Consider the following 12161-nt stretch of genomic DNA (forward strand, 5'->3'; position numbering starts at 1 on the left):
GACAAAATAAAGCATAAACCAGAGGAGAGACAGCGACAGTGGGACATAATAATGATCTGAATCTATTAAAAGCAATATGTTCTATCTTTAAACAATAACCGCAGTTACTAGTTGCAAATATATTTACAACGACATGCCACAAGGGAAGTGTATTGTGCAACATGACATTTAGAGCTCAGAACACACCTCGACTATTAAAGCGGGGGTGTTTTACTTCGATGGGGTATTAACTGCAACACATGCCATATTTAGACCATCGTGTTACTTTTTAATGTTTTTGAAAATGCTATACTTGCCAGGAACAACGTATTAACACGTTTTATAAGTTTTACTTTCATTTTTGATGCTTTGAATCTCTCCTTCTTTTGCTCTCCACACTAAGTCACCCCCCCCTTCAGAGTGACATCACCCGCAAATTAAAATATTGCACATATGTTGATGAAGTAGTAGTGTATTGTTTTGTATCATGCTTTTTGTATATTTATGAAGAATTATGGCCATTAGCATGGATGACATAGGCTTGTGGGCGGAGCTTTGGACAAAATTTTACAGCTAACCGTAAGGAGGGTTCAAAGAGCGTCCGGGAGAGATCGCTAAATTACTTAAACATGCATGGATAACATCTAAAACCTCTTCAGGCATGTTTTTGATGAAGGAACAACGTAGAAATCTCCAAAAAGTTGATTCTGCATAGTACCTCCTCTTTAAAGGTCCTATATTACACAAAATTGATTCACAAAATGAGCTTTAAGTTATGTTATAATGTTGTTACGTCCTAAAAAAAAAGAGTTGTGTTTGAGTAATCCTTTATTATTAGTCTGTCTACATCTCCAAACCTCAAAATGCTCTGTTCCACCTTGTGATGTCATGCAGTAGGTGTGTTAAACATGTGTGAATGAAACAAAAAACAACTCCAGGTCTGTTAGTGATGAGGAAACATCATTATAACACAGAAAAAAACAATATGCAATAATGAATGTGCACTTACCGATTTAACAGTAATACCTGAGATGTTTATAGCTTCTCCTCACTCATATCGATACGCCCCACAGTCTATGTTGTGCAGGGCAGGACCCCCATGCCTGAGTGGTCCGAGTGTGTGTATGTGACTGTGGTGGTCCAGTTTGTGAGGACAGAGGGGTGAAATCAGAAGCTTCACAGACTCACGTTCAGACAGCTGTGGGTTTACTCTGCTACAGCCAGCCTCAGGTAAAACACGTCTCATTTGCTCATCATTTTACCTGTATCTGATCTCTGACATATTTCTGTTATCTGTTTGTTGTAGTTATTGTAATGACTTCCTCTTGTGCATTAAAACACTAACCGAATCTAATATAAACAGACGTATTTTTGCCAGATAATTGGTGACTTTAAGTGTTTAGATTTCTGTTAAAATGCTGATTAATTTTCAAATCTGTCTCACATTCTTACTTATTTAAGCCGATTATTTTTTAGTTCAGTTACATTAAATCTGCATGTTTCTTAATTTTATTTACAATATACTGGCATAAAATAATTATTTGTCTTTGGTAAAAACAACCTGCAACAACCTTCAAAGTTTAGGCCACATCCAAAGCTAGTGCACACTACATTATTTCAAAATGACTTTTCGTCCAGCAGCCTTCTGTTTTGGTTAACCCTGCGTGCTTTTGCCCGGTTGATGGGACTGAACATGTTGGCTTTGTTTCCGTCCAGTGGGACAAAAACTTTGTGGACTTAGTCAAATTTCTTCCAGTCTGGTGCCTTCTGTTGTTTATTTTAGCTCTGAATGAGAGACACACAGAACTATAACCATGACAACGGCATGATGGACATGTCCGCAGCATACAGATAAACATAGCTTTGAACGATGTGCCAAGTGAATTTTGCCACAGAATGAGATCTATTTACACTGAATTTATTGTTTACAGTTGACTCTCTGTTTCAGATATGAGGGCCTGTTTTATATTCCTTTGCTTACTGACAGCAACATTTGCGGTAAGTTACATAACGTTTTATGCACAATTTTCAGTAGCTATGTGACAATCTTTTTGGCAAGACCATAGAAAACATTCAGACGTATTTATTATAATTCTATGATTTTGGAGTTCTGCCCCAGGATCTCCATAATAGGTCAGTGTTACAGAATATAAGATTATTTATAAAATGTATTTTTTATAAGGAAAGAAAGATACCAGGCACTCACTTGGTTAAAAACATAATATATTTAAAAGCCTTTATTTATAGTTTTTGATGAGCACTTCCCTGTCTCTGCTGTTTCTGTAGTTTTATATAGTTGAAAAAGTTTTGTTTATGCACCTAACAAAATGGACCCATCACACTTCTCTGTCTGCAGGTAAAAGGAGTCCCACATGTGAAGCATCATGATTTACACAAAAGATCCTACAATGACAAAGCAAAGGTAATGATTTTGAATTCACAAGTATGAATTAAAAAGTATATTTATGCTCTTTTTCATTTGATCAAGGATGCCACCGCAGAGAAGGTCCACCAGACTCAACTCTTGCCCACATTAATCACGTATGAAGCCAACAGTCAGGAGCAAGACGAGCGAACCACAGAGGAGAACGCAGATTCACCCTCTGAGATGTCTAAGGCCAGAGCAGTGCTGATGAGTGAAGAGGAACTGGAGGCACTTGTAAACACCGGAGAAGATACTGATGATGCCGAGTCCAATGATGCCCAGGAGGTAGTGGAAGAAGCTGTGGAAGACGCTGCAGATCAAGTGAAGACGACTATGGAGAAAACTGAGGCTAAACAGGAGAAATTGTTTGAGGAAGTGGAAAGCAGCGCTGAATCTGAGACTCCATTGGGTTTGGACTACGCCAGTGACAGCAACAGCTTACAACTTGTCAAGATCCTACCAGCCAAAGATATGGATGAAAAACGTCCAGTGTCCAGTGTGGATGAAGTAAACGCTCAACAACTGGACAAATATGAAGAAAAACAACATGATAAATCTGCGCAAACAGAAAGCGACAAGCAAAAGATGAAAGATGCGGACAGTGTGTCACATGATGCTACGGAGGTTCAGAACGATATGCCAGTGAGAGGAGAGGAAGAGGAGGAGGAGGAGGAGGAGGAGGAGAGAAAGAACAACAGTAATGTTCAAGGCAGGAAGAGGCAGAGGAAGCAGAAGAACCAGCGATCGAAGAAACACTCTCCTCAGAAAGATGAGGCCCGGATCGAAGCAGAGCCGAACCCGCCCAAGCCAGCCAAGGAGGAGCCGGTGCAGTCAGAGGGCAACAGCACTGACAACGGAGCGCACAAGACCAAGAGGAGGAGGGCCGGCAAATGGGTACTGTATAAATATTCAAAGCGTGCAATATTTAAAAGGCCTTGTCCTTGATTTTGAACCATAAGTGTGGAACTTGACTGAGAAACTGTCTGGGATAGTCCTCAGCAGTTTGTTCCAGATGGTTCTCATCCAGTGTGGCAACTAATTGGACAGGTGAAGCATCAGTATAGTGTTTATTTTATCTTTTTTTTTTTTCTCATCTCCTAAAATGTCCATTAAAATGCATATGGGAATATTTATATAGCATCCTGCATAAAGCATTTCCTGAATTAGAACAAATAAAGAGCCTGTAAATTAGTCTTTTTTAATAATGTCTTTTCTACTTCTATAAGTGGTTGATTTTAAATTACAATTATTTATTACATTCTGGGTGTCCTGATTCAACCACTCCATTTATCAAACCTGGAAGCTGACCATAAAACTACTGACTTGTGACACCTTGTGGTAACATATAGAAAAACTACTCTTAACTTTGACAGACTGGGCCTCTAAATTAGATCCGTTGGTGATAATGAAACCAGTTAAGTTACGTTCACGCTTTCTTTTTAGGGGGCTCTGGTGGGAGTGAATCCAGTGCAGATCCGAGCCACGGTGGACCTGTACCCCGGGTCGAGGGCCGCGCTGGCAGGAGTCACCCAGGACCTTGAAGCCTCAGGTTAGTTTGTGCAGTAGTAACAGTGTGCACCACAGGCCAAAACAGCACACTGTCCCAACAATCTTATCCCAGAATCTGCTGACCGGCACTTCACGCTCAAACTTCCACATGACCAGTAAGCAGTGATCCCGTCCACTGCTATAACACAACCGTGGCAGGCTTAAGAGTCAATGAGAGAGATCAGGGAAGTCTAATCACAGAACCAACATGAATGGCAGTGGAATGCCAATGTGTGGGATGGAAAAAGAGGTTATGGCCTTCTGGTACGGCGGGCCATATTGTGATAAAATCGAATCTCACACTACGATATGCTGCTTTGTGAATGACAATATGGAAATTTCACCAAATGTTCTTTTGAATACAGCTCTATGCTCTAACAAAGACCCCTTTCCTCACTAGGGATGGGAAAATAAATAATAATATTAATTATCGTGATAAAAAGGGTTGACATTAATCGTTTGTGGGCCATTTTATATAATCGTGATAATTGGCAACAAACATAATCGCCATTACATCACCAGAATGTGCAGAAACAATGTTCTCTGCTAAATCGTAGTAGTTTTCACTGATAACAAAGTACAGTTACACAAAAGTTCTACAACATTACAATTATAACTATTCATATCCAGAACATCCAGGCCATGATAAAACAAAATGTCAACATCGCCCCATGCCTATTCCCCGCCCACATCTCCCATTGGTCGGCCGCCTCAATGCTCTGAGTGAGAGTCAGTGCAATGAAGTGTGAAGCAGATGACGTTAGTGACCTCTTCAAGACGATATAAAGATACAGAACTTACATGAATCCTGATGAAACTGAAATGGTGATCTGGCTCCTTGATATATTGTCCATCTCTACAGTCTGGTTTGATACAAATGTGTAAATAAAGGAAAAAGTTCATGGCAATTTGTTCTATGTTGTTTGTGTAGCAGACCCATGCGACACCTTCCGCTGCAAACGTGGGAAAACATGTAAACTGGACGACGGCAATAAGCCAAGTTGTGTGTGTCAAGTGCCATCGGAATGTCCTCCAAGTCTAAATGAGCTGGACCATGTAAGCACTGACAGAACTAGCAGCTAGGCCTAATCTGTTTTTATTTCACTGTTTGAATACAACAAATGAAATACAGACATTTAACTTTTTCTTTCGCTTTAGTTTTTCTCTTGGGCGACAGTAGCTCAGTTGGTTGAGCGTTTGTCCGGTATGATTCCAGCTCCCACAGATGAATGCTGTCGCTGTGTCCTTGGGCAAGACACTTACATCGCCCCGAGTGTCTGTGTACACTGGTGCATGAATGTGTCTGTGAACGAGTGAGTGGTTCCTTGATGTAAAATGCTTCGAGTGTTTGAGTGCCTTGAACGTGGCAAAGCGCTATATGAAAATGTGACAATTTACCATTTCTTTCTTCCCCCTAGGCCTCAATAACAAATTCTAAAGTGGGATATATTGTTTCAGAAAATATCAAGATAAACGACAATATTGAAACTATTTTGTAACCCTACAGCTGGACAACCTCATTAAACCTTTTTTAAGTGAACTATATTATAAAACATGTGGCCACCAATAGATAAACAGAGCTATTGAACACTTTAGTAGTTAGTATAATCTATAATGTGTCATAGATCTGAATTATTCCATCAACTACAGCACAAATGGGCTTCAAACTCACCATATGGGCTTCATACTACAAAAAATATAAAAAAAAAAACAAGTACAAAGATAAGGTACATGTGATCATTACTGAAAATATATTGTTCTTTCTATCACATGGAAAATTGTCAGAATTTTAGTACTCAAAGCGCTTTACATTAAGAAACCACTCATCCATTCACACACGCATTCATACACCAGTGTGCACAGACACTGGGGCAGGTTAAGTGTCTTGCCCAAGGACACAACGACAGGATTCATCTGTAGGAGCTGGAATTGCACCGCCAACCTGTGGCTCAGTGGATCTGATCGCTCTACCAATAATGTAAGTTCCTATGAATATATATATATTTTTTTTAATTTCTGCAGGTCTGTGGAACTGACAACAAAACATATGACACATCTTGCGAACTGTTTGCCACAAAATGTAACCTCGAGGGCACTAAGAAAGGACACCGGCTTCATCTGGACTACACTGGATCATGCAAACGTAAGTATAAAAACATGGTATTATGCAAAGTATCTGTTTCTGATAATGTCTTTCACAAAGTCCTCATGTCCCTCTTGTCCCTCTGTCTTGCTGCAGTGATCCCGCCCTGCCTGGACCCAGAGCTGATCCAGTTTCCATTGAGGATGAGGGACTGGCTGAAAAATGTCTTACTTCAGCTGTATGAACACGACACCACCTCCCCGGGCTTCCTAACGCCTAAACAACGCTTAAGAGTAATTTCAATAATAATTGAAATCGGGGGGAGTAACTAGAGTTTAAACATGTACTTGTAATTCAATATTTCTAAACATGTAACTGTAGCTACATTTAAAAAAGTCTCAACGCTGTCTCTGCTCTGCTCTATATCGACAAATATTTAAAACAGCTCATCCTCTGCTCTGATTGGCCAGACCTCAGAGAATATGTGGATTGCAGTTTTAACTTTAAACTGTTCCGTTCATCAAGTTTTGAATAAGTTCAGTATCCAAAGTGCATCCAAACTAGCAGACAAATAATATATGTGCATTTAGGTGAAAAAAATCTTTGAGAGTGAGAGACGTCTTCATGCCGGTGATCACTCAGTCGAACTTCTTGAACGGGACTTTGAGAAAAACTACCACATGTACATCTATCCCGTTCACTGGCAGTTTGCACAGCTGGACCAACACCCCTCTGACCGGTATGTAGTGTTTTTATGTATGAAAAAGGCATAAAACATAAACACATGATCACACACTCGCTCCCTACTCACCTTATGCTAACTGGGGTTTTACAGACAGCTGTCCCACTCGGAGCTGGCCCCTCTGAGGGTGCCTCTCGTGCCCATGGAGCACTGCACTTCCCTCTTCTTCCAGGAGTGTGATTCTGACAAAGACAAGCAGGTGTCATTCAAAGAGTGGACTTCCTGTTTTGGCATCAAAGAAGGTACGGTCAGCAAAATCAACAATGACTCGCATCAAATTATAATCGTGAAGTTAAATCTGTGCTTTTCTTTTTGTCATTCACAGAGGATATGGACACCAGTTTGTTGTTCTGAGCTTCAGAGACAGTCCCACAAGTGTAAACAGTATGAACAAACTCACTTTACCTCGTGTTTAGAGATAATTATAGGCCCTGTTTCATCCAGACAGACTAGTCCTGGAAATACTTTATATTTTTTATTAAGATGTTAAATTTTTTCTCAATAAAAATGTCCAAGAGCATTCCAAACTGGAGATTAGTTTACAAAAGCTCCTTGTAGTTGACTCGATCTAGTCTTTTAGTTCAGCCAATGTTGAACTTTCTTGTTTTGTTTTATGGCTGTAGAAATGACTCTGAATGTCTTTTCAAATGTTATTAAACCCTTTTAGAGTATCACATTTGTAATACCTTAGTCTAACCCGAATACCTTGCTATATATCATTTGTTTGGTTTGTACTCTCAGCAAAAGGAAGTATTTGACTTTTTAGAATTTGAAAACTCCAGGGCTGAATGGAGAGCAGTGCACCTGTACCACTGTTAAATAACATCTCCAATGTACTTTTATTATATCTTTGTTACTGACTATTTTTGTGTAAGCTCTGTACAATGACACCAGAAAACGCTGTCCACTAATTCTTGGTTTTGAACAGCCACATAATCCAAATGAACGTCTTTGTAGTCAACAAAGCGAAAATAGCAAAGATGCACAGTCACGGTGAGCACTGTAACGTGTTTGGAGGTAATGTGCTGGACTCTGATTGGCTGTTTGTTGGTGATTACTGGATGGGACAATGTGAATAAAAGCAGAGAAAGTGTCTTCATTCTGTTGATCACTTGCTGCTCTTGGGTAAAATGTTGTGCACACTTTGGCTGATCTTTCCAAGTCTGGCTGTTCTGGTGGAGGGGGGTCTGACCTCGGCAAGCGCTGAAACGCTGGCCAAAGCTGGGGGGAAAAATGTTGGAGGTATAGCGGGCAACAATGTAAATGCAGCTGCCCAAAATGGGGTCCCACTGAATGGACAGGCTGTTGTGGCCCATTTAGTTCCTTTAGGAGGATCACTTTATCTACAGCAAGCTGGAAACCAAGTCAGCCAACCTCCGATACAACAGTTCATACCTCTCGGCACTATCCAACAAGGAGGCCAGTTTGCAGTAAGACAGCCCGGAGGAGGAGGTGTGATCGCACAGGGGCAAGCAGGCCTGCCAGGACAAGGATCACCCATCACGTTGTTTGCCATACTTCCACAAGGGGGAGCCATTGGAAACCCTCAGAATGCATTTTTGACACCAGGGCAAGTCCAGCTGGTCGCTCCGGCAGGAATCAACAACCAACAGCAGCAGCCCATCCCAGGGAATGCTGGGAAAATAGCAGGTGGACTTCGATTTGTGCGATCTGCTGCTACACGTCTCAGAAGGACTCAAGTTTCGGGGACAAAGGCGATGGCATCTGAGGAAGAGGAAGAAGAGGAGGAGGAGGAAGAGGAAGGCTCGGGGATGGATAGACAGAGGAAACAACAATATTAGAAATACTGCTTAAGTCACACTGTCAATCACCCACAATGCTGTCTGACTCTTTAACACTTCAATGCCTTAATAAATCACTTGATTCACAATGACTAAAATAAATATGATCTTTGAATAAATCTGTGTGCAGTGGTTATTAGGTGCCTCATAATGTTTTTGTTTTGTTTCTTACATTTATATGTCATGGCAAAGTATATGATGGCAACGCATTTTTGGATGATTAATGGCTGCCAATATCCAAAGCTAAACAAAACACTGCATCCTATATTTGACACATAAAAAGCTAACACACAGATAAGTATAATTTAGTTTTGTATAGGCCATAAAAAGTAACATATCTTTATTACAATGTGGAAAACATGTGATGAAATGATGTAATTCTTTAACGATATGTTATTGTGTTGCAACGGCAGAGCACAGGAAGAGCTTTTCCTCATTTGAAGCTGATGACAAGAGTATAATTTAAGCCGATCTCAGCCCAGTCTCTTAGTGTTGTTTACCTGGTGTGTGTGGGCTGCCCAGTCAGCAGCTCCAGAAGGTTCCCAGACAGCCTCAAAATGTGACGACATGCCCAGAAAAGCACATGAGCATGACTAAGTACGCCTTTACAGGACACTTTTAAACATTCAAATTAAACATTTAAATGGTAAACACACTAAAAACACACTCATTTGATATTTTTGAGATAAGTAAAAGCAATGATAGTATAAGTCAAGGATCCTCAACTACCAAGACGGAGACTAAAACCAGACCACAGCTATCTGGTCGATATAGGTCCTTTTTATAGTCTCCCATAATACTGATCTGAAAATGGAGTGCAAATTAATTTCATTTTAATAATTCTTAATTTTTATTTATTTATCTTTATTCATACAGGTAGGCCCAATGAGAGGACTTACACTGTCTTTTTCATGGGCACCCTGTTCAAAATAGAAAAAATACAAACAAAAATCAAACAAAACAAAGTATTATTTAAATAAATCAATTTAAAACATTAAAAACTGGTGCAGGTGTGAGTATAAAAGTTTGTTTCCAGATTATTAAATTGCGTTTGTAGCACCAAAGTATCTACATGAGGATTAACACCACTGGAAATATTTACAACAATAATTAATTTAACTTAAAAATCAAATAAGTTATGGAATACATTTAGTAAAAAAAGAAAATATTACTTTATTACTTTTCTATGATGTATGAGCTACTATGTCCAAGTATTTCCCCTTTTGGTAACATTCTATACTATAGCAGAAAAGCAGATAATGTTACTTCTTTACTATTAAACCAAATCTGTCCAGTTCAACCCAGCCTGGCTCTACAGCAGCACCGACTGATGCATCTGTTTGTGGTACTGTGGGGTTAAAGCAGGTTTAAAGGCATTTACCTCGGGCCTATGAATCATTGTTGTTGTCTGTGGTCCCTGTGAGAGAACAAAAAGAGATTAAAAATGACCTTTTCAACCAAATTTTGAGTCCTGCAGAAAGAGTGAAATGGTGACACCCAGGTGACAGAAATAGTCCATGAATAACTGGGTCTTCTCCTGTCTAATTGGATGCTAATAATCTCTGGGACTGATAAAAAGCTCTACCTATACGGTCACAACCACACAACTACTGTAGTTCTTCCTGGCACATGACATTCACCAGAGAAAACTTAAGGTATGTTACACAATTAATACGACAGGAAATGTGTAAATTAACTCAATAGAACTATTTTGTTTACAGTAGAAGATGAAGCTCCTGGTCTTTACAACACTGTTATCTACAGTCTGCTATGTAAGTAATCAACTGGGACATTTGTGTCATCAACTGCTCATCAACTACTATTCTGCCATAACTGCTTTAATGCTATTAAATTACCACTATTACCACTATTACCACTATTACCACTACTACTACCACGGCTACAACTACTACTTCTACTAAATGTGATTTCAGATTAAGTTCTTAGTAGTATTTGTTTCTGACTGTGTTTTCTGCTATTGTAGGTCAGTGCAGGCAAGGTAAGAAATCATGTGTTATTATTATAATGAAAGTACTGTTGTATACAAGTACTGCATTATAATAAAGGTTGTTGTGTAAATTCCCTTTTATGTTGAAACAGACTGCAAGGCTGTTGGCAGCTATGAATGCCATGAATGGTATGGGGATGGGAGTGAATCCAGCCGCCGCCGGCCTGTTAGGTGGAGGCTTAGTGCGTCCCATTGTAATTCCAGGGGGCGCGGGGTTCATTGGGCAACCCCAGTTTCCTCAGGTGAGAAAAAGAGGAGGTTAAATTGACAGTTTACAGTTGTGCAGCATGTCAGCTTCAGCTATGGCTAATTTAAGGTTTTAACAACTTCCAAATGGCCTTTTAGTTTGTGCCCGCTCTACCTGCCTACGGTGTCCCGCCAGCACCCATTCCAAACATGTACCCTGCCCCAGCCCCAGCAGCCAATCAGGTTTGTGTAACCCAAACGTATGTCAGTGGAATCTGTGTTGTTTTTCAATATGTGTGTGTGTTTTTCTGTGGCAGTATCCTTACATGGGGGTTGCACAGATGGGGCCAATCACCCCTCCACAACCACTCCCACAGCAACTCATGGTAGGTTCCTTATGTCATCACATCACAATAAAAAAATCATTTGTATAAAAAATGTGTTTGTGTAGGGTGGTTTCCCTATGGGCAACATGCAGCAGCAACAACCACAGCTGGTCCCAGCTCAGCTGGACCCAGTCCAACGCTTCAGGGTACACATTTAGATCATATTATTATATTATTACATTATATAAGTGAATGTTTATGAATGAGCTTATACTCCAGTCTGAGCTAAGCTGGTGCTTGTTTTTCAGCGTCAGGTCATGATCCCAGACAGTACAGCAGCGGCCACAGTGGACACTCAGGTAACTTTATCTATAACATATTCATATTCTCCCTAACTCAGTTTTTTTTACTTTTTAACATGCTTATTTTTTCTTTTATTTTAGATTCCGCCTCCAACTGAGGATCCTAGTGCTTGTAGCAATGAAGTTACTCAGTGAAGTTAATCAGAAAAAACTGAGATGTTTATTTACATCACCATTGAAACCTATGGAAAAAAAAAAAAGTTGTTTCTTTCTGATTATATTTCCAATGTCCATTATGTAATGTTTAATAAAATTTCATTTTGAGATTTCATCACACTATTATTTATTTTTGGCTCCATCTCCAAGTGGGCATTTACTGCCATCAAGTGGACAATGAGAAAATTACAAACAAAAATACCACATAAGTATTATAGACTACAGATTCACTGAAATCATCATCATCCCTCATCATGTACATTCTATACAAATCTTTGTGACAGTATTTAAAGGTGAACTATGCACTTTTTCAGGTTTAGAATTTGCCATCTGATTTTCTCTGTGGAGATGTTCTTGCTTTGACTAGAATGTTTCACAGTATGACTTTACACCTCATATATTTAGCATTTATCAGATTACAAGTGTTTTAATTACTGAATAAATACCATGAAAAACTCCACAGATCTGACCCGTAACTCAGATAGACAAATTTAATGTCATAATGTGGAACATTTCAGTATTAACATCTCTATGTAGACAAGTA

General features: G+C 39.6%; 2 protein-coding genes across 2 annotated transcripts; both read left to right on the plus strand.

The window, feature by feature from the left end:
* Nucleotides 1–2404: 2404 nt before the first annotated feature.
* sparcl1 (SPARC-like 1) lies at nt 2405–7147 on the plus strand. Its single transcript, XM_055221719.1, has 9 exons — nt 2405–2422; nt 2468–3298; nt 3848–3953; nt 4884–5008; nt 5975–6095; nt 6192–6328; nt 6626–6774; nt 6871–7019; nt 7103–7147. The coding sequence occupies exons 1-9, from the start codon at nt 2405–2407 to the stop codon at nt 7129–7131; spliced, it is 1665 nt and encodes a 554-aa protein (XP_055077694.1). The 3' UTR covers nt 7132–7147.
* A 3159-nt stretch (nt 7148–10306) lies between these two features.
* Nucleotides 10307–11611, plus strand: scpp9 (secretory calcium-binding phosphoprotein 9). The gene is made up of 8 exons (XM_055221720.1): nt 10307–10351; nt 10564–10578; nt 10680–10829; nt 10933–11016; nt 11091–11159; nt 11225–11305; nt 11408–11458; nt 11543–11611. The coding sequence occupies exons 1-8, from the start codon at nt 10307–10309 to the stop codon at nt 11594–11596; spliced, it is 549 nt and encodes a 182-aa protein (XP_055077695.1). The 3' UTR covers nt 11597–11611.
* Nucleotides 11612–12161: the final 550 nt, after the last annotated feature.

Source organism: Periophthalmus magnuspinnatus, chromosome 1 (genome assembly GCF_009829125.3).
Source record: "Periophthalmus magnuspinnatus isolate fPerMag1 chromosome 1, fPerMag1.2.pri, whole genome shotgun sequence".
Classification (NCBI taxonomy): Eukaryota; Metazoa; Chordata; class Actinopteri; order Gobiiformes; family Gobiidae; genus Periophthalmus; species Periophthalmus magnuspinnatus.

Coding starts and splice junctions, on each gene's coding strand:
- sparcl1 (XM_055221719.1), top strand. Junction 6,096..6,191: donor CTACACTGGATCATGCAAAC/GTAAGTATAAAA, acceptor GTCTTGCTGCAG/TGATCCCGCCCTGCCTGGAC. Junction 6,329..6,625: donor CGCCTAAACAACGCTTAAGA/GTAATTTCAATA, acceptor ATGTGCATTTAG/GTGAAAAAAATCTTTGAGAG.
- scpp9 (XM_055221720.1), top strand. CDS start 10,307: ATGAAGCTCCTGGTCTTTACAACACTGTTATCTACAGTCTGCTAT. Junction 10,830..10,932: donor GGCAACCCCAGTTTCCTCAG/GTGAGAAAAAGA, acceptor ATGGCCTTTTAG/TTTGTGCCCGCTCTACCTGC. Junction 11,306..11,407: donor ACCCAGTCCAACGCTTCAGG/GTACACATTTAG, acceptor CTTGTTTTTCAG/CGTCAGGTCATGATCCCAGA.